This window comes from Ambystoma mexicanum, chromosome 4p, assembly GCF_040938575.1.
Source record: "Ambystoma mexicanum isolate Mex_15411 chromosome 4p, UKY_AmexF1_1, whole genome shotgun sequence".
Classification (NCBI taxonomy): Eukaryota; Metazoa; Chordata; class Amphibia; order Caudata; family Ambystomatidae; genus Ambystoma; species Ambystoma mexicanum.
The window spans coordinates 1,048,977,895-1,049,001,022 of NC_090927.1; the positions used below are offsets into that span (position 1 = coordinate 1,048,977,895).

The 23,128-nt window shown below is 46.2% G+C and overlaps 1 protein-coding gene across 2 annotated transcripts in view; it reads left to right on the forward strand.

Annotated features, from left to right (window-relative positions):
- The window catches only part of CEP85L (centrosomal protein 85 like), a 1,005,009-nt gene that overhangs the window by 355,744 nt on the left and 626,137 nt on the right, over positions 1-23,128 (forward strand). For both annotated transcript variants that reach the window (XM_069606618.1, XM_069606619.1), the window contains one exon: positions 6,482-7,239. In XM_069606618.1, coding sequence (XP_069462719.1) covers positions 6,482-7,239 — 758 coding nt within the window. The remainder of the gene's footprint in view (positions 1-6,481; positions 7,240-23,128) is intronic.

Sequence of the window (23,128 nt, forward strand, 5' to 3'; positions counted from 1 at the left end):
CGCTTGCCCTCCCCGTATCTTCTCGCCATGCCAGGGTTATCCAAGAATTTTTGTTCGCGCTCCGCCAGGGAACGGAACGTATCCAGCTCCACCCCGATGTTAGCCAGGGTTCCCGGAGTGGAGTGTAGTGAACATTGAGCCTCAAGGGTCGATAATTTAGATTTGCTCTCTGCGAGGTTTCTACGGATCGATTTAAGAACACCGTTCTCCTTCGACAGCGCCATCCCTCTAATATAGACCTTGAAGGTCTCCCATAGAATGGCTTGCGATGTTACCGAGCCTGTGTTTGTCTCAAAGAACTCCTCGATGGATAGCTCGAGCTCGGAACAAAACTCCGGGTCTAGCAGGGAAAGAGGCTTCAGCCTCCAACGTCGGGTACAGCCCGGATCCGGCCCCCAATCCATGGTAATGGTCACAGGAGAGTGGTCAGACAGGGTCCTGGGGAGAATCTGTAGCTGTATGACATTCTTTACTAGTACATTGGAGATCACCCATCTGTCAATACGGGAATAAGAATCATGGACCGAAGAGTAGAAAGAATAAACGCGGGAATCCGGGTAAAAGAACCTCCATGCATCAACCATGGCGAGACGGGGAAGGGACGATAGTGCAGCGTAGGCTGCTCTAGAAAGTTGACGAGGTTTGGACCCAGACCTGTCGAGGGCTTGTGTTAAAATCCCCCCCTCCCCCCCAGACGAGACCTGTACATAGAAATCTGGATCATCTATGTTGGGACCATAAATGTTCAGCAGGACTATCTCCTTATTTTGAAGCGTAGCATGAAGCAGTACATATCTGCCCTGAGGGTCTATGTGTGAGGAGATGAGAGTGAACTTGACTCTTATGGATGAGGGTCATGACCCCACGGCTTTGGGAAGAGAAATCGGTGGAGAATCTGTGGGGGCCCCATGATTTGGCAAATCTCATGCACTGTTCCGTGCGGGCATGTGTCTCTTGTAAGAAAAGAACCTTGGATCCATGACGCTCAGCCAGTAGCTGTAGCTGCCTCATCTTTTTGTAGTTACCCAACCCCCGAACATTCCAACTCAAAAAAGTCAGGTCGCTCCCAGACATTGATGCTGGGACAAATATATCAGAGAAAATACCAATAGCCAATGGGCCAGTTTAGCGACCCTGCAGTAACAGTCGTTGAGTACCACCTTGCGGTCCGTAATTGCTGCCAACGCCAAGCTTTTTGTAACATAACCCCCAACATGTTCCACCCCCACCCACATCCCTCCCCCAAATAGAGGGATGACAAACCCAAAACCCCTCAACAAAAACCAAACCAAAGGCATCAGCGCCTGGGGGGCTGTAGGCCGGATTGGCCGTGTCTCTCCGGGCAGCGGCAGGACAAAGTGAAATGAAAGGTGCCAACAGCGAGAACTTGTACGTAACTTGGGCGGAGATGTTGCACATGTTGACGCGGCACATATTCGTGACGGTGAACATTCTAAACAGGTTACAGAATAGAAAACTAGTGTGACTCCAGTATAGGAAGGTGGCTGGGTGTGGGCCCTCCTTGACCGGGCCAAAGGGTAGCAATAGGACCTTGAACAGAGAGGGGGTATCAGCCTGGGAAATGTTCGTCCAGGAACTTAGAGGCCTCTTCTGGAAGAGTGAAGAACAACACCCGGTTGGCGTGTTCTATACAGAGTTTGGCGGGGTAGAGCATGGCGTATTTAACTGAGAGATCACGCAGCCTGCGCTTTACCGCCAGGAAAGTCTTGCATTCACGTTGGACGGCCACCGAGAAGTCTGGGTAAAGGTGGATCCTCGCACCACCCAGTAAGAGCTCACCCTTGAGCCTCGCGGCCCTGAGGAGGGCATCGCGGTCACGAAAATTCAGCACACGGGCTATGATGGGCCGAGGAGGAGCGCCAGGCCTGGGTTTAGCCATTAGTGCTCGGTGCGCACGCTCTATGGAAAATTGTGGAGAAAGTCTGGGTGAATCGAGGAGTGTCAGCAATGTATGTTCGACAAAATCTTCCATTGATTCATGAACCTCATTCTCGGGAACGCCGATGATACGAAGGTTATTGCGCCTTGTTCGGGATTCCAAGTCCTCGTTCTTCTTTTCCACGTCAAGGACTCGTTCTTCTTTTCCACGTCAAGGACTCGATTGGAAAGGGCGATGACCTCGGAGCTCAGGGCACCCAATGCATCCTCAGCGGAGCCCACCCTTGTCTCGACCTCCGCCACCCGGCTATCTGTCCTCTCAATATGGGCCTTGATAGAGGATATAGTACCGTTCATGTCATCTAATTTTGAGTGGAGGGCGGTGAAGCCCTCCCGAATAAAGTCCATGTTTTGAGACTCCGGAGCTATGGCGGATGATGACGCCGTGGGAGCCTGCTCGGTTTCCTCTGGCGATCTCACCGGCGTCTTCGCGAACATATTGATGGAGCTCTGTTTCTTAGAGACCCCCTTGGTCATCCTGGCAAGGTTGGAGTTCCAATAGAGTAAGTGGGGGATCCCAGCAGCTCAAGAAAAGGAGGTATGGGAACCTCGCAGGGCGTGATGTAGAGCAGGTGATTTTCCAGAGAGGAGGTCAGCGACTGTGGACCCGTTTGTGTGGGGCCTGTGGAGGTGCTACCTGCCCCCGCGGTGCGGGAGGCGAAGACCGGAAAGATCAGGTGTAGACGACACAGGGGCTAAGAGTGGTGGTGTGCAGTGGCCACCGTGAGAGCCCTGGTCAAGGTATGGTAGTACAAGCAAGTCTGTAGGAGGGGTAGGGAAGAGCACCAACCGGCCTTGTGTCCCACCGATGAGATGGACAGGCTGAGGCTCCAGAACAGCAATGTGGGATGAACCAAACCCCAAGGATCCTCAGGCCAGGAGGCCCCCCAAAGTAGATGTGATGTGGGTGGCTGGCGTAGCCCAGGGCACCCCAAGTCAATTGCCAGATCACAAGCCAGTCTGCGGGGGAGAGGGGCACCCGGGTGATGCAACCTCAGGGCGAAGCCGACTGTGCCGGGTGAGAGTGCCAGTGCACAGCAAAGTGAGCCCCAAGCTACAGAGGCGGGCACCGCCAGCACTCGGGCCACGGAGTGAGGCGGTACCCCCCCACGCACCATGTACCTTATTGGGCCCAGGGCCCTGCGGTGTGTGTCAGCAGGGGAGCGCGGCACCAGGCGTCCAGGGGAGCGCCGCAGCTCGACCCCTTCACTGAAGTATCCCTGAGGGGGGGTCCTCCAGCAGTCGGCTCCCCCGGCGAGCAGGATCACGGTCCGGGGAGGGCCGGGCCGCAGCGGCGCCAAGGACACCCCACGAGGCGTCGGATTGCGCCGCGGCCGCAGCCGTATGTGCCGCCCCTCCGCGAGGGGAAGGAATGCAGGGACCGGGCTCCGGGGAGGCCCCACAGTCAGCAAGCCCCGGCAGGAGTGGGTGAGGATCCTCGTTGGGACTAGTGGCGGCACCAGCAATCGAACAGGCCCGGTACGTCCCGCAGCCGGGGGATGGACGCCGGCGCGAAACCGCCTCGCAGGTTGGGGAGGGGCGGGGAGATGTCCGGATCTCAGGGTCCCCGGCCCCGTTTTGTGTCGGGGTTCGGTCCAAATGCAGCCCGGATCGTCCGCGATCGAGTCGTGCCCTCAGGAGTCACGCACGAGTGCAGGAAGGTGCCGCAAAAAGGATCCTGTGACTGCCTGCCGCAGAGAGGCACGTTCAGGCGGCCATCTTGTTCGGCGCTCAACAGCGCCCCCCCAAAATTCCCAACTTGAGTATCTGGTGCCCATCTTATGCTAACGGTTCTTTTACTGTGCACTGTTGCCACTTGAATGGTTCCTTGGCACTCTAGAAGATCTGCAAAGCAAGAAGGGGGGGGGAGTTGGTTAGTGGGACTGAGCAGGAGAAAAGAGCAAGAGCGCTGTGATGTGCTGTTGGCAGCTTCAGTTCAATTGCCACCATTCGCTGAGCGTAGGCGTTTGTGGTTGGTAACCGCTGTGTGCTGTTCTGTGAGGCTATGTGTGGTTGGTTTTGTTGTTTTGCTGTGGTGAAGTGTGTGCGGTTTGTTGTGCTGTTGATGTTTGGTTATGTTTAGTTCTGAGTCTGAGAGGTGTGTGCAGAAGGATGAGTTTTTCTAGTAAGGTTGGTTAGTGGTGGTATCCTATCCTAACCCCTCTGTTTTGATTGACTGTGACCCGTATCCCTTCCCCCTGTCATACAATCTAGTGTGCTACACTTACCCCTCATATGTTGTGTGCAGAAGAGTGGGAACTCAATGGGCTATTCAGTGGATATACCTTTTCTACCTGCGGTGTTCAGACTAAGTGATGCCCATATCCCTTACCCTTTAGCAGATCCTGGTGTGCAGCATTCACCACCCCCATGGGGTACCCCTGGGGGACGGGGACTTGTTCCCTGTGCCCCCGGTTCATCACTTCTGGGATCAGTTCTCTCGCTCTCGCTCTCTCACTCGTACACCTAGGTCTCCCTCCTATTCCAACGGCGCTCTTCCCTGCACTCCAGTCTGACTTACTCCCTAGTTCTTCTCAATTGTTTGTTCCTTTCATGGTGTGTGGGTGCTGTTCATTCATTTTTGTCCCATTCAGAGTTGAAGAGTCAGGTTTTTAGAGGTTTTCTGATGGTTCATAGTTCTTATTTCTCTAGGGAGGGAATTCCAGCGTTTTACGGCTAAGCAGGGGAATGCTGATCCAACATGTTTTTTTCTTGTGCTAGGTTTAGGTTGTAGGCAGATGCCATTCCCTGAATCTGAGTGTTCTAGTGGGCTGTTAGATGGTGATTTTCTTTTGTATGCATTCCACACCTAGGCCTTGGATTGCTCTCTGTTAAGCACATAGTTTTGAAGGTGACAATCCAGAGCAGCGCAGTGTCCGTGATCCCTATTTCTTCCAGTCTCTTGAGGAGGATGTTATGGCTGTTGAATGCTGCGGAGAGGTCAAAAAGTATCAGTGCCGAGTTCCTGTTGGAGTCTGTGTTGGTTTTTAGGTCGTTCCATATAGACAGAAGATACATAGTCATCCCACTGATGGGTATGAAGCCAACTTGTGCCTGGTCCAATAGTTGGTGATTTTCTACGTGTTCCAGTGTGTGTTTGTAGATATAGATCTCCTATAGTTTTGATGGATAGGGAATGTTTGCAATTGGTCTGTGGTTTGAGAGGTCTTCCATATCGCCAATTGTCCTTGAGGAGTGGTTTGGTGTAGGCAGATTTGAATGCTTGTGTACTCTCCCCGTTGAGGGTGATCGGTTGAAGAGGTAGCATTCCAATAGTGTAGAAACTATTTCCACAAAGGATTTGTGATTTTGGTGGTGCTCAACTTATGAATTTTAACACATTCTGCAGTTTTCCGTGAATATCGTGATCCAAGTGGCATTCTGTCAGATACATTGCATCCATGCTTAAATCATGCCTTCTTAATCTTTCTGTATGTTCGTGATTTCCGCTTAATGTCCACCTATGCAAATGTATTTTCAAAGGAGGGGAGACCACAGTAACTCTGAAAAATATACATTCCTAGATGCTGTAAATGAACGACTACCACTGCTCTACCCAGAATCCTTGTCAAGTCTGAATGTTCCACATGCTTTGTATTATGTGAAGGGGGAAGTATGCTGAATTCTCAAATTTGTTTAACATAATGTACACAACCCATGTATATTATCTGCCAAGAAAATGTAATTCGTTGAGCTGTGAAATCATTCAGTAGTTGGTTTACCTTTTGCCCTTGAATATCCCAGGCCTTTTGCACGGTTGTACATTTCTTTTCCGAAGTTAATGTGCCACGATTTACCTCCTAGCCTCTAATCAAGAACCCAGGTAGAGAAGGGCTTGCTATGAAAGAAGAAATACCTAGATGATGAATTGAAGTTGCCCTTGTTTGAATTTTCTGAAGATGTGCTAGGTTCCTTCTGCTTGATGCCTAGCGATGAAAGGTTCCATAATGCCCAATTTTGCTGCCCAGAAGAGTACTGCAAAAGGTTCTCCATCATTGGCATGCAGATAAAAATATTAAAGAGAAAATTATTCCTTTGATGTGAAGGGTCTAGCTCACTTTTCCCCAATGGCAACTTTGCCGAATTCGGTTGTGCTGCATTTTTTTTAGTATTTTTTTTTTCCTCTCACCACAACAGGTAAATGGTAAGTAAGAGTAAGGTATATAATGGGGCCCAGGGGGTGAAAGGGAGAGTTGCAGTGACCCTCGCCAACTATTTGTATTAAAAAAAAAAATAATAATCAACTTTATGGTAGCCCCACAGACCCTGGTATACCTGCTCCAATTGTGTTTTTATGCCCATTTTACCAAATAATGTATGTATGCCTTTCAGCTCTCCAACAGCGGTCCCCTTAAAAAAAAAAAACAAAAAAAACTTTTTTAAAAATGGAGAAATATTAAAGATGTATTGTTTTTGATGCTGCACTTGGTGCCGCTGTTTGGTTTTTATGCTGCAAATTACTGGTGTGACTATTGACAAGTAAAGGTTCATTTTTATTTATAAATTCTTTCTTTACTTCTAGATCACTCAACCGCCAGTTCTGCATCTTCTTTCAAGCCAAGCCGCTCCATGGTCTCGATCCCCACCGCCCATGTGATGCCATCGCCTTCCAGCTCCTCGCGCACTAAGCACCAGGGAGTGGAGCGGCCTAACGGTTCTGAGTGGAGCACCAGCCACTCCTTCTCCAGAGCCAACAGGGCCCTCGATGGCTCCCTGGACATGAAAGACTCCCGGCCGATGAGGAAGTGGTCATCCTTGTCCAAGCTTAGCACGTCTGACGCCTGCAGCCAGGATGGAAGCGAGGAGAAGATGGCGTCCAGGAGCAGCCTGGAGAGACTTGGGAGGGACAGCACCATGGTGCAGCCCAAGCGAGGCAATGGACCAGGCTGCTTGCATCACAGCATGGAACGGTTAAAATTTGAAGACAAAGAACTACGCAGAAAGGCAGCGTCGGGCCTAGACGGAAAATACAAATTCGATGACTGTGGTATTTCAGGTGGCTCTCCAAACCGGAGGCATACCCTAGACATGACCTACTGTGCCTTACCAGAGAGCAAACCGGTTTCCTCAAGGAGCGAGCCCCACGGGCAGAGGTACTCCCCCTTGGGGCATCAGACTGTGGCTGGGGTACCGCTTCAACCCTCTGTGAGGACGCAGATGTGGCTAACGGAACAGTTCAACACAAACCCACTGGAGCACAGGGCGACGGATGAAAAGGGCGGGCTGGCTGGCTGGCCGCAGCAGCTTGATCCGCTCCGGCTCGAGACCGACTACACGCAGGTAAGAACTCCGGCAATCAGTGGGCGTGTACTGCCACCGTGTGGGCGGCGGGAGAAGGCACACCGAGCAAACTTTTCTGAAGTGTTGCTTGCAGTGAGGATATTGCAATCCTAGATTAAAAGCTTCAGTTTACCTTCCGCTGTTGATACGAACATACCCCAGTGCTGCTATATTCAATTTAATGCAATGCATTTTGTCTGCTGTCAAAAGTAAGAATTATATCCGAGTTATCTGCTAGTTGTATTGCTTGAGTACATATCTGTAAAGCCTTTTGATATTCAGCCCTCTTTTGTTTGAACCCACCACCTATGCTACACTTTCTAGTGGCTTCGATTGGCATTTTTTGACATTTTTCCAATGCATCGACCCTTCTCCTCTGTTCAATACATACCCAGCTCTGATGCAGTAAGTGAGCTTGTGTTTGAACCAGTGGTTGAAGTGAACAACAAAAGGTGGAACTATGGGATTTGATGGGTGGAATAAAATGTCTGCACGGGCGTGATCTTAGGATAATGTATATTAACTCTCACCCTAAAACACAGACCATGTACTTAACCTGCAGCTCACCGGTTTCTATCCCGTCCGGGTCACGCCTCTTATTCTTTTGAGGTTGATAAAATAAGAGCCACCGTGTTTGTCCCACCAAGTATACACACAACCCCACTCAACCTTTCCTTCTTTGATGGTCATCAAAAGGAGTGCCAAAATTCACAGCTCGCAGCTCCCCTTCTCCATAATGAATGTGTTGCTCAATGATCCGGTGTACTGTACTGGAGTTTTTCATGCGCTCTTTACAGAACAGATTGTATGGCTTTTTGTTTGATTTTTCTGAAATCTACTGTAAAATTAAACATTTGACACACATTTAAAACCGAGTTTAACATATTTCGTTTGCAGCTCCTCATTCTGTATTATTTTGATTACCTTTTATCGTGTTACTTTTCTTTTACACACGGTCAATATGGCCAGTTCCATGCGTACCCAAAGCTGTCATTTATACTACAAAGGACACAACTTGAGTCGCAAGGCATATTGTCTATGCAACTCCGTGCGGTGCTGCAGGTAAATACGTAACACTTTGTGATTTGGTGTCTGCTGTGTGTGGTTAATTTGCAGACAAGTGCTATGCTGCATTGCAGATGTAGAGTCTGTGTGTATTTTAGACTTTTCCTCAGAAGGATAGTAAAAAGTGCCTTGCCAGTAAATGCACCAATAAACACGTCCATAAAACTAATACTAGGTTGCTAACCACACTGGAAGAAAATCGCTCTGACACCAGCCGTGCCTCAAAGATTCAAGGCATTGCTGCATGCAGGTGTGCCTTCAGAGGTCTAACTACTACTCGCAAAAGGCATTGAGATCTCCTGTCCACCTGGTTGCCCTTGCCATAAACATTTATGGAATAGTTCCCCTAACGAGAATCTTAACGAGCAAACCTCCAGCACCGTTTCCTCTCCAGCAACTGGTAGGCCAGTGGCCATGTGAATGTGTACTTGCAGACCTTGTACATCTGTAGTGAGGGGCTAGGCTCCACATATAGCCCAGACCTTTACATCATTGAGTTTGTGTGTGTGTGGTGCAGTGTGTCTTGACCCTGATTCTGGTTTCCACGGACAACAAATGGAACGCTTTCAGACGATGTTTTGCATTTCGGAGGTTTAAGTCCATTCTTGCTGCCTGATCCTGGACTCTGCAGTCTAGCTACACCTTCCTGTGGAGGCCAGTCTAGATTGTTACCTTAATCAAGATTAGCCATTATAATTGCAGAAGATGCCTGATTTTTTTTTTTATGGGCTTGAAAATGATGTTCTTGGCCAGAGTTCTTTTGTGCGGAAAAGAGTTCTGCATCAGATATGTTCCCCAGGTTTTTAAGTTTCTGTCTCACAGGCGGGAGAGCTCCTAAGTTTAAACACCACGCACATGCTTTCTGTCAGAGTCTTTGATCTCTGCAGCAGGGTAGCATTTTTAGTTTAAGTAAAGGTAGCTCCTTAATGCAGCAATACAAATGATTCAGATAACAGTATTTGTTACGGTGGCTCCCTGGGCCATTTTCCAACTGGACAAAGTTTTGTGCATCTTCGGTGTGCATATGGAAGCAAGCCTGATACTGGCTACGTTTTTGCAATAGTGGGCGCATGTATGTATGTATGTACAATTTTGGACTACAATCCATATTTCTCCTATAGGTCTTGGTAGGAATGTTTCCCATAATTGGAAGGTGGATTTTTAGAATTGCAAAATCAAATGAAGTTCAGACAGTTATTTAACTTATGATTTGTGTTAATGCTTGATAAACATTAATGTCATGTTTAGTCTCCTCTGGTGGGGCTTGATCTCCCAAATTCAGAACAGTTTTTTGCTTTTTTCTGATCGACCACTTTGTCGCAAAGTTACAGACAAATGTGTTTTGCCATTTAAGTGCAAATATAAAAGTGAATGGTTTCATTTGTTATCCATGAAAGTTTCATTTTGGCTTAATGATTCACTCCTCAATCAATCATGTACAGAGAAACTTAACGGCCATACAGACCATGCCAAGCCAAAGTGGATCTGCTTCTTTTAATCTATTGTTAAGGACAAAAACAGATTCCACTCTTATCTGGTGGTAGTGAACTACTTGGGGACTGTGGCACTTCAATTCCTAAAAAAGTATGTAGCCCTATTCAATATTTTACGAACTTTGAGCATGTGACTGTATTGATACACTCCGGCCTAATGATTTCGTTGATGAAGGGTCAGAGGTCTGCTTATTGGCAGATGGTTAACTCGTGACCAGCTTGGGTCTCCCAGGGGTTCCATGTCTTAAAATCGGGGCAAAAATTGCAGTTTATACAAAATATTGCTGCAAAAATGACATGGTTTTGCTGCCACAATCGTGTAAAGGATGCGGGGGACACCCCCGCAACCGCAGCTCTTCTTAAATGGTATAATGGGATACACCTTTACCGGGTCAAACCACAGCATTTTTGCAGCAATTTGTTTTACCTGCAACATTTTTGCCGCAATTTTATTACCGGATACCCTCCCAGGGCACTAGTTTTTTGACTGCAATGTAAATTTAAAATACCTTGTCATGGGATTCATTGAAGAGCAAGCTTGTGCAAAACACCCTTAGTAACCAGAATATTTCTATTACAGACAGATCCGATGTATTCATATTTTTACATTCTAAAATACAATAATGTATCCCAGTTGCGTTTAAAGCATGCAGGCAACTTACAAATGCATTACAACAGTTCTATAATGTTAAGATCTGAAGAGAATAAGACACATGGTATGTTGACTCTCGTGGAATTACACGTTAGTTAATTTGCTTTTATTGTTAGATATTGTTTTAATGCACTTTCAAGCATACTGCAATGAGTTTTTCTGAATATGGATGGCAGCAATGTTACATGATTTGCAGAAACAGAACACCCTGTTTTTGGTGGAATCTGTGCCATTTGTAGAGAATAGCAGATTATCTATAGACATGTCAGTATGTCCTTCTCAGGATCTACATCATGTGTATGGAGTTGGGGAAAACAAATTATACTTGAACAGAATAAGGCACCATTGCAGCAACTTGCGTTTTAATTTAATGAATGCCACTGGCATGCTTACGAGGTAATGGTGATATCTAGGAACCAGTCACACAATTTGCATTGGGTACCGGGCCGCAAAGTCATGGAAAGACACTAATCTCATTGGGCACCTGGGTGCAAAAGCTCATTGGACATCTGGGAGCAAACCCCCAAAGGGGCAAAATTACATTAGGACACCCAGGAGCAAATCCACAGTGGGCAAAATATACAGTGGGATAAATATGAGCTAAATCTAAGTGGGCACGTGCAAGCAAAATACCAGCAGGCAGGATCACAGTGTGGCACTTGGGAGGAGTGCAGTATAAGGTAGAAAGCAGCATGCTGAGCAGGTTAGTAGGGGTGCAAACATTCAAACCACATATTAGCGGGCATAACATGGCCTAGCAAGACCTAAAGGCATAAAACAATTACAATGGCATTAGAAGGCTTAGCAGGCCTAACCAGCTTTGGCAAAGCAAACAGATTTGGCTTTTGTGCAGGCATAGTAAAGCCATTTTCCAGGCGCTGCCATATGGACAATACATGGCCATAAAATGGTAACATCTGCACAGTGGCAGGAGTACCTCGACATATGATAGCTCTGTCTGGCACATGCCTAACACCCGTACCAGAGCCCAAAATGTGGCCTTTACCAATGCTTGTTTGTTTGTAACAGGACTGCAGTGTGCAAAGACGTGGATACTGCTTATGAATAAGTGGCTGAAGGCACGATTGGTTAAGACATTTTTGACACCAGAAGCGCATTTACAACTGCAAATAAGACATTAAACAAATGTATTACATCTGCAGCAATTTTAGGTGTGTTTTGTATAATGCCTACTTGCCGCTTGTCAACACCCGTAGCACTTTTCATACAAAAAGCAGTAGTAAATTGAGTAAAACGTGCATCAGAAGAGTAAGACTGCTAGGAAGCCGAGACCGATTGGAAGTTCAGAGAAGTGGGTTGTAGGAGAAGAGCCAGAGCCCTCTTTAAATAACTCGTGTACCAATGAGGCAACTTTCCCTCAATTGCATTGGTTGTCCTTCATTTCCATATTTTTTATGTATATTGAAGCCAGTACAACGGAAGGAGGGCTAAACACCCACTGGTTCCAGCTGTTCAATAAATGGGCCTTCACATAATGCATTGCACGTGAACTGCTGGTCTTCCAAGGTGGTTCCACCCAAACTACATTTCCAAAATCCATGCACGGTCCATAGTGACCTGTGTTGAAATTGTGGATCCACCAAGCATTCCTCCCTAATATATTGGCCTATCAGAATGCAAATGAATCTGCTTTATTTTACAAGGGTAGAATGATGGAAGGAGCGACTTAACATGAGCAGCTCAGGAGAGCAGTTTATGCAGGGTATAGCAGGGAAGTGGCAGAAGATCAGCCAAGCTGAGGATATGGTTGTAGTTTGAGAGTAGTTTGTGTAATTGTATTAATGCAAATGGCCCTTTTTATAGTGCTCATGTGACATCTAGTGTGCAAGTAGGCCCGTGGAAATGTCACCAACAATAGGAAGCCCGCTGTTTGAGAACAGGGGCGCATGAACAAACAAGAGTGACCCCCTTCCAGCACGATCTGCCTGCGCTCTGTAAAATGGGCTGAACATGGCTCTGGATTCAGCGTGAAGAGTAGAGTAGCCTGGCCCTGCCTGTTGTCATTGGAGGACGCTGTATGAGGAAAGGAGGGGTGCATGGGAGATGGGGCGGTGGGGGGGAATTAAGGGAAGTGAGGAGGAGGAGGAGAGGGGATTGGTAGATGTAAGGCAATAAAGAGTGATGGTTGCCCTCCACGTTTGTTTCTCGTGACCTCTTTTTATCTGGGCCTCCACTGGTGGGAACGTGGACACGACCGTCCACGTGAAAAAAGTCCTCAAACAAGAACTTGAATGCCAGAGGCTGGACATTTCTGCAACTGTCATTCGCGATCAGGTCTGCCCCGAACTGCAAATATGAAAAGAACGCAATTAAATGTACGCGCTCGAAGTTGGAAGGCTGGCCCGCTAAGACCCGTTTCTATCCGTGGTGGGAGGCTGCTTTAGAAACAAGTCTGATAACTTGCTTGGGTGCAAGAATACGTTACGAAACGCAGACCAAAATGTGAATTTATAAAATCTTTCCCTCGCAAAAGGGAAATGGAGAGCGCTTCCGGTCTGCGACTGAAGCTGTGGCGGCCAGCAAGTGCGGTTGTCTCCAGTCTGCTTCCTGCAGGCGCGCGCCGGGCAGGCAGCAAAGTGCGCTTCTTCCGCGCGGGGAGATTCTCCTGGGCCCATTACCCGAGCTGGTGGTTTTACTGCGCAGTAAGAGTGAGGCACCAGCAGCACAGGAAGTGCGCCTGCCAACAGTCTTCCGGCTGCCCTCTCATCACAAACATCTATAGAAAATCAATGTAAGCTTACTGCCGATTATGTACTAAATGTCAGCGAGCTCATTTCCTGCACACACTGTGCCTGCACATTGCATCTACTGCTTGGAACGTTTGTGTTCTCGGTATAGGATTTCAGACAGTAAGCCTCGGATGCTTCCCACATGCTGGGTAACAATGCTAATAATCATTTGTGCAGCGTTTTTCAGAAGCTGGATTGTCCCATCAAACCTTAAATAATAAGATATAGCTAATCATTTTCTAAATCTTGGTCATGGCAACGGTTGGTCATATTCAAACCTGAAACATGCATGCGTCTCACACATTTTGCTGGGGGTGTTCAACCCTCGGAGCTCTGTTTTTGTTTCCTTCATGTATATTTTGTTATGGCACGTATCCACCCTTGCTTCCTGTTCCATGGCCAGCCCACTGCGTTTTAAGACTGCATGGCACTTTGTAGTTGTTGTTTGATTGAATGGCGCTACTAAATTGGCATGTTGGCTGTGTAAACTCATTTTGTACAGGTTTAGTTGCCAGACCTTGCTAGACCCATTAACTCTCACACCCGGCTAGTCACTTCTCAGATTGTGCCATTGAATTGTTTTTTGTCTAGCGAGATGTCTCTAGTCTTCAGCCCCCCTACATCCCACCCCCCCCTTGTGAAGTAAGGGACGGGTCTTCCTCACGTAGCTTTTTGTTAGAGAGGAGAAAGAAGCCTTTCTTGAAGCCAGCGGTTTTAAAGTGTTACTGTGTTCATGCAGAAAAATGTATTTGCACAAACGGAGCAAAACTTGGAGCTGCTAGTTTCAAGAAACCAGCAAAAATGCACACACCAGCCCCCTCCCCTCGGATTCTTTCACATCAGAGGGGAAGGGGCTGATGTGCACACTTGCTTTTTTGTTAGCTTAGTCAGTGATACGAGGGATGCCTTTTCTGAAACTAGCAGTGTTAAGGGTGTTGCATGTTAGCTCATTATGTATGTGTACAAGGAGTGTATTTAATGTATGTGTGAATGAGTGTATGGGGGCTGGGTGTGCATGTAAATGAGCGAGTGTATAGTGAATGGGATGTTTAAATGTGTGTGTGTGTGTGTGTGTGTGTGCGCGCGTTCATGTGTAATGCTGGGCCGCTACCATTTGGTATTTGGGCCCCATGCCAGACAACCCTTGGGGTAGACCAGAGGGGTGGGGCCTCCACGTTTGCCCCACCCAGTTTCTGAAGTGGCCCCTCCCATCACCAGTTAGCCCCCCTTCACACTCCCCTGCCAAAATGTATGTTTCGTTGTGCCCCTGAGACTGCTGCAAGTTTTGGTTTGAGCCCTGGGCTGTGCCATTTTGCTACCTCCTACCACTGGCACGATGGTGCCGTCTGTTGCTGTAGCTGTGCGCCCAGAAAGGCCAGTTCATTGTCCAATGTCTCCTCAACTCTTATAAATGTAGTTTCATGAAGGCCGCTCAACGTTCTTTAGCTGGATGGGCACGAGATGGCATCAGCGACAGCCCACACGTGAAAGCCGCTAAATTAGCAGACTCCTTCCCATGGAGCAACAATTGGCACCTTCTGTACCCTTCCACCTATAGCAGACGGACACAAGGTGTGTGAGTAGGCGTATGCTGCATCATGCTTTATTTTTGGCAGGAGTGAACACGCGTCACAGCCGCTGGTTTTGCGCTGGTCTGACATTCTAACTGTACCATCACTATTTTCCCCAATCTAGCCCTTTCTAACCATCCCATTTATGTTATGTTTGTTTAACTTTACTGTTGAATTTTCTTTCTCTCATGACTTTGCACTTTGGTTTCTCAATCACAAACTACTCCCTTTACTCCAACTTCTTCCTATCACTCCTCCCCAGCCGTCAGTTATTAGTGAGTGAACAAGAGTGCTATTAAAGTCCGCCCGCTGCTTGTAAATGAGGAGCTGGGCCTAACTTTCTGATTCAAAGCCACGCCTCCTTTCAGCCCCCCCAAACGTTACTTTCCCATTTCACTTTTTCTCCACCGTTTTAATTTTCCAACACTATCCCAGAGTCACTACATGCCCTCACCTTACTTTCCCACATTTTCTTCCCAACTTTTACCTTTCCACAACTTTTGGACTTTATTTTAAGACGCTCTCCAATTTGCATTCTCACACTGGACTTCTTTGCATTAACACCTGAAATAACTGCATCTAATTGGTATCTTTGAGTATTGTGTTCTTGTGCATGTTATTTTAGCATTGAGAGTATCATGGCCACTATTGCGTCTTTAGGTACTATCCTGTGTGGCTCATCGACGTGTAGATGCTTTGGCATGTTATATTCATACAATTAGTTGGTCACTTCGCCTGGTGGTCCGTCAGTAACACTGCTTGTTTCCTACTGAACTGACGTCTGTCGGACAAGAAATGCTGGTCTAGTTCCAGCCCTTCAAATCACTCATCCCCAATAGTCCTCCATCCCCAATTTTGATCATTAATCACTGCGCCATGCGAAATATGGCATAAATAATTTCGTAAAATTGATTTGGCATATACAGAAGGAAAATACTTCAATTTGATCCCTCGGCTACTAGACCAAAGGACACACAGATCCCTTACTATTACTGAACAGATGCATACACAGCAGTGACGATTGTAATCTTTGTGAGCACACACAACAGGAAACCTCGCCAAAAGTGTCTCAGCACCTGATCGATACAAAGGTTTCAATCTGATCACTTGCATGCCCGAACCCCTACATCAAGTGAACCTATTCTTGACAAATGGTCGGACATCCAGTCTTGTTTACAATCTCATGGAGCTACTATACCAAAGCACTGCAGATTTAAATGAAAACTGCAGAGTGAGCGTTATTCAGATCCTCAAGCAGTTTGAGAACTACTGCGAAACTGACAGATTATGGTGAACACTTAACAGCATTGTGCCATATCCTGTAGTACAGGATTGTACCTAGGATCGCAGTGGGTCCTTTACCAATCGGATATTAGAACCATCAATCGGTAAACGTTGATACTGGATTTACCCAGAAAGCCTGCCTTGCAAACAAGATGTTTCAAGAAACCCCAATAAATTACAAAGTCAGGTATTTGAGTCCGTCTAGACCTGAATAATTTGCCAGCATACACCACATACATTGACTGACATAGGGCAGAATTACTTCTGGCCATCCTCTCCTGGTCTGTTGTCAAAGCAGCATTACAGGAACCTTCATTTCACGTTTAATTCCTAAACAACGTTTAGTTGATATTAAGGCACTTCTTGAAAATATGGTAGATGATGATTTCATTTTCTCGGCCAAACTCTTGTCAAATTGCACGCTACTTTCTTGAATGTCAATAATTGTAAAAACATCTCTAACAGTTTAATGAAAGCTTTTGCTACATGTAATCATCAATGCTGTGATGTTCCTCTTATGCTGCTGGCTGAATACTCACTCTGTCCCTGCGTGTTTGCAGAGTGTCTTCTCCAAATCCATCGGGAGCTCTTCTAATGATTAACTCTTACAGTGCCGTTGTACCCACCCTTCAAGCTATATGCGTTTTAGAACAGTACAACGCATACATGTGGAACTCGCCTCCGAACACCAGACTCTGTCCTCGTACTGCGCCTGGACCCTACTTCCTTCTTAACGGCTCCATTTCACCCATTCCCTGCTCACTGACATTAACAAGAAACGCGCCCCATAAGCATGGTGCCTACGGATGCTATTTCACCACCAACTCCTGTAAATCTTACCAGAAGTTGCTGACCTGCTCCTGGACCCCGCAACTCGTACTTTAATTTCATTTGATTTGTGCTTAATTGTACAGGTGCTACAATTTTAAATCATAAACCTAAACGGAAAGTAGTGGAAATGTACTCTTCACAGCGGAATATGGTGGCCAGCTGTGCCACCAAGCCAGGTGTTCAGTATCCAAACATACCTTTCCAAAACAATAGGATTATAGAGGGTCCAATGTCTCTCTGCGCAAGACAGACGAAAACAAACCTACAATTTGGCCCCCAGAGTGACACAGCTCTACACTGCAGGTGAACAACCTTCACATCATACCAAAAACACCACAATGGCTGAACAGGACTATGTAGCGCGTGAAAGGATGTTGCCGGGGCTCGTGCATACATTTTAAGTAGAATGTTGGTCGTACTTCTTTCTGGCAATTATCTCATCCCCACCAGTGACGCCCATCCTTGGAGGGGGTGGGGGGGTTGGGTGTGTCCAGCCCCCCTACAGAGCTCAAAATGTGCATGCTCTGGTAGCCTTTGGCTACTGATAATTGACTCTTGCTGAAAAAGAAATGCTGTGCTGTTTGTTCTGTAGAGTTGGGGTGGCAACTGACTTTTTATGGTTGGCTAGTGTTTTGCAACTTAGATTTTTTACCCCTGCCCTAACCCCAGCCTTTCCGCGTCCTTACCTCCCTTTATCTTTTCACTTGCTTGTAACAACTGGGTAAGTGGGTGACATGTCCTCCATTGTGGATCGGCAACCACCAAACACAGGGTCTGCGCGGTGACCGGCAAGTGCAGTTCATGGTGAACAATTCTTGGTTAATAGATCCACGAACATGGCTTACAATCCCTTTTGTAAGCCCATGCCTGGTCAGCAAGGGCCTGAGTGCACCAGTTATTGCAGGATTGTCTGATGTTCCATGACCTGCTTAACACATTCCCACGTGCACCTTCTGTGGTGTGTACGCCAGCATACTCCTGTAAAAGTTAGATTGGTGGCACTGAGTGTAGTAGGTGTTGACAATGCCCAACACCGTTTTTTAATTGATACACATGGGCCGTAGGCCGGCCCTAGGATTTGTGGGACCACGTGCGGCAAAGTGCAGTGCCCCTTAATTTATCATTTGATGACATCACGTGAAGTTATATTACAAGATAATGACCACTACAATTATGTAGGCAGCGTTGGTTTTCCCTGGGTCGGGGATTACGGGATTGGTGGATGAATGCCTACATGGGTTTCCGACATTGTCAACAGCATGTCGTCCTGAAGGGTTGGGAGGGGGGACAGGCCTGCATTGTTGCTTGGAGGGTTTTGTGAGATATGTTTAATTGTGCTGGAGGAATGCAGATTGTAGGCAGCTAACTGCTGCTTTGGATGTGCTTTCAAAATAAAAATGCCCCTTTACAGTTCTTAACAAGTTAAGAACGCCTTATCCAAAACAATGGTCTCTTAAATAGGCCATCACTAGTTAATCACACCCACTTTAAAAGCCCTGTGACAAGAAAGCGATCAGCCGTGCTTAAGATGCCCTTGCTGGGGGGTGGCGGAGCATTTGTCTTGCCAGCGTTGCAGCAGGAGGTTAATAGTTGACAAGTTGCCTCAACAGAAGAAATGAAAGGGAACTAAACCTCGTGGTAAAACAGCTTTCTTGTCATCATGCATGCTTCAGTGTGTCGCCCTTATGCTCGGAGTGCACTGCAGCAAGTTTACTTAGTCTGAGCACACAGCCCACGCTGCAGCCCGCAAGAAGAGGGCGTCAAGGCACCTTCTGCGCCGGGCCTTATGAGCGTGGGGCGAAGTGCGGCTGCACATGCTGCACACGCCTAGTGCCGGCCCTGCATGGGCCCCACACAGTGATTGGAGTCTGCTTTGAGTAACTTTATGCCAAGTACAAATACTCAAATTGGGCTCTTTGTTTTGAAGATCATGCGTCGCCATCAGGCTGTGCAACGCTTTTAGTATGATCCGAGTGTGTCGTGCTTCCCCTCTGCCTTTGCGCAACCACATGACCGCATTCTGAACCGACGGTTTTAGCCTTCTTCCTGGAATTCCTTCCAAAGCATTCCCACAGTTCTATTTTGAGTTCATCGGCGCCTGTGGATCTGTGAAGGAGAGAACGCGCTCTAAGCCAGGCTGCACTGTACCAGAGTGTGCTGGCCTTGAAAAGGCGAGGGAAGACCTGTCAACATTGTTTCCGAATTCCTTTGAGAAGCTGTCTGAAAAGAAACAAGTCCTCCTCTCTTTACGCATCCCTGCTTCAGTCTCGCGATACTATATGGCATTGCTTCCTATTATTATTTAGATGCGACAGGGAAGGGTTGCTCGTGAGCAGGCAGGTAAACTGCTTTAACACAGGCTTTCAAGTGATCTCTTTTAGCAGCGGCTCCCAACACAGGAAAAGCAGAGACGGTCCATTGACCCGGGCATCATCAAAACGGATGCCCCTTTCCCCTTGCAGCAGTAAGCATTTATGGTGCTGCAAGTCTAGATTTGAAGTGCACTGGCATGGTTGGGACTTTGAACGTGGAAAGCAGCGAGTCTTGCAAGTAGCATTCGTGTGATTTAGCAGAGCTTTCTTTGGTGCTGAAGTTGAGCTTCTAATCTCTTAGTTATTGCCGGGTGCAAAATCATGTTTGACACCAATTGTTTTGGCCATGACAGAGACCCCAAACGAGTGATCACCCCATTATTTTGCTACTAAATTGTACCATGGGCTGATTTTTGGCCAGCCTAGCATAATTCTCCCACATGGCGTGAAAGGACTTGTATCTTGACCCAGTCTGCATCCAGATGTAACTCTTGATTTGTTTTTTTGCTGCAGTCTTCTTTTTTGTTTAAATATTATTGTGCATTTAGTTAAAAATAAAAAACCTTAAGCACATTTAAATTACATATTCATTACATTAAAAATTAGCTTAGAAGTTTTTTAAAAAACTTATACAAGTCAATTATAAAACAGGTAAGTGCAATAGGAGCAGTAAAAGAAAACGATTTGCTCCAAGTACTTGAACTGTGCCTACAGTACCTAGATAAGATTATACTTCAAGATTGCTTTCCAGACATGGTTGGCTTCTGCGGTAGACACCAAAGATACAGCGCAAATTAGAGTACTCCAAAATTGATCCAGTTCAATATTGTCGATGTAGGACACTAGGTCTTTTACAATGTTTCCAATATAAGGGCCTTAGAGCTGGGCACGCAGTTAGTAAATGGCAACCTGTCTCCAGATGGTGTGGACACAGGCGACATAGATGTGCTTCCAAGGGTACACCCTTCCAGGCCCCGAGATACTCCATTGCCGGTAAAATGTTTAAACGAAGATATAAAATAAAACGCTTTGTCCATTGGGCAGAATTTTTTCAAGTATGATTTAGGATTATCTGGTATGAAAGCTTGGTGAGAATATTCGTTATATCTCCTTATCGCAGCGTGGCAATCAATGTTTTGTCCTATCCCACAGCTTCGTTCTTAAAAAAAAAAAAAAAAAAAGAAATGAATCCAGATCTGGCGAGCTGTGTAGAATTTCCATAGGGAGGAATCATTTTTTAAGATGGTAAGCTGTACTTTGTTGCAAATCTTCAACAAAACCGTTTACCAACCGGCCGAACTTCGGTTTCCCAATCAATTTCATCAAGGCATTAGATGCGACATGTGGTGACGACCATTTGCAGTATAGAAGAGTTTGTTTGAGATACCAAGTGGACTGAAGGGTGACTAAACCATATTCCACTCTCAAGGCTTTGACCGGTATAGAAGGGGGTACATTGATGATAGACCGTAGGATTTTGCCCTTGATCTTATTCAGCTATCCCACTTGTTTTAAGGGGAGAGCTTCTAGGCCATATAATATACCAGATTTTATACATGCTTGATAGATCTTTAGCATCCCCTCTATATTATGGCCACATTGGCTGTCTATGTAGCATTTAATAGCCGACCATTTTCTCCACATTTTTGGTATAAGCGTGTCACCATAATATTGATTAGCTAGTTTGTTTTACCGGGAATCCCAAATATTGGAATTCATCAACAATATCAAGTTTCCTGTAGTCTTGTTTATTTCTCATCCACTAGATTGTAATTTCAGACCCCGATTTATCGCAACAACTGGATTTGAGCCCTGACATTGTGCTGGAAGCCTGATATTGTTTGTTTCCAGACTGGTGAGCACTGGATTGTGGTCCTGAGTAAGGTGGACCCATCTACATCAGAGATATCCAGGTGAGAGGATACAGGCGTCTGTGGTGCATGCCAAGAATGAATGCAGAGTCCCGCTTGAGGGAACTTGTGTTTGCCACCAGAGGTTTGGGTAGCAGGTGAGGTATGTGCCAGATCCATTTGTGGCTGCGTCCTTCCTGGCAGCAGGCTTAAGGTCGAAGGACCTCTTTCTCCTCGCTTCATATCCCACTTGTGTAGCTGCCTGGATAGTTTTCTCTGCAGACACAAAGATGGCACCTTCACAGTGCAGACACACCCATGTGACTTCTTCACACAGCTATGGCCTTGTCTGCATGCAGCCTGCCCAACAGTGTATCACAGACATTTGATTACATCTCGTTTACCGGCTGCAAGAAAGGAGTACTACTGTACACATCCATTGTCTGTTCATCATTCAACAATTTAAAGATATCTAAAGTTGCTGCCAGTCAGTTGTCTCGGACACAAATGCAATGTTTAAAATTCCTATTAGATGAGTGCAGTGCATAACCCAGTCTGACCCACTTCTTGCAAAATCTACCAGCCGAATCTCATTGGCAAGGAGATTTTATGAAGGGTACCATTTGCAGGGTGCTCTCTTTGCTTGCGAGTATGGGAATGTTTGAAACGTCTATTTGACATTTACTGCATACAAACTGTTTTTTCAGTAAATGCCAAATAAACGTTTCACTGTGCATGTCTGACCACATTGCACCAAAAATGAAGTGTGCTTATGAAGCCATGCATCATTTTACAGAAAGCACTGGTAAATATTTTGTCACCTGTCACCATGGCCGAGTACGTATCCTTTAGTTTCAGTATTTAAATTAAAGAACTTGCCCTTCATATGTAGTGCGATTTTATTACTTTTTTTTTTAATGTGTTTTTTTGCAACAGCAGTATGCACTTACATATGACGGTCAGCCTCTCAATTTTGTAAAATTAAGTTTATTCTAATTATGGGTCTAGATTTTGTATTTTTTTGTTCCTAACTTTGCCACTCATGTTGTAAAATATCCTTGTCATACATTTTCCAATCCCCACGTTTTGATAATTCCATTTCTGTGGGGAAGTTACCTTAGCCTTGTGTGTAAAAATGATACATCTCTGCATGGACATTGATCTTTGACTGTAGTGAGATCTGTCTTACTCGGTTACTGGTGCCGCCCCAAAAACCCCTGGTAAGACCTTGGGTGCTTGACTATGTATTCCATAGGAGAGCGAATTGCCATAGTTCTGTGTAAACTGACACAGTAAGCTGCTACTGGATTCTAGGTTACCTAGAAATGGCATCCATCCTTCTCTACCCCTGAAAACTAGAAACTAGCTCAGCTAAAAAGATAAGCATTTAATACGCGTAACGTTTAAGCTGAGCTTGTTTTTAGTAAATCAGATCTTTGCAAGATTGTCTGTTGGAGGGCAAACATGGAAAAAAATCGAGAGATACAAAAACTTCCCTCTGAATTTTTTGTTAATGCCTAGACTCCAGATGTTTGGGTTTTACTGCTCTTGTTACCTAGAAATCATGTCTAAGCTGTTACCCCCTGTCACCCATTCTAGTTTTTATTTATGGTTGCGCGTTGCCAGCGTGTGAATTGTCCCTTCTGACTGGCCACTGACACCTCAAACAAACACAGAGCTCAACAGTTTCTCCCTGCCATGCGCGAGAAAGCTATCCAGTACTGGTTTCTCCCCTAGAATTCTGGAATTTATAGTCTTACATTTAAAATGGCAAAAACGACAATCCCCATAATGCCTAGAAAAAAGATTGGATGGCTTTCTCACACAAGGAATGGGGAAAGTTGAGATATCTACAAACATGCTTGTTCTTCTTCTTGCTGATAGATTTGTATCCATCAGCGGTGATTTTTGGATACCGAGGCTTGAGCCTCATTACTCCATCTTCTCGGGTTGAGTATGTAGTCGTGGGTTTGTTTTCTTCTTGGTCTGTGTGTTCTTGTCACAGTAGAGCTGGTTTCACAGGGTCTTCGCAGTGATGGGCCGCGGGTAGCGGTCGAAGGGGTTTGCAGTGGTGGCAGTGA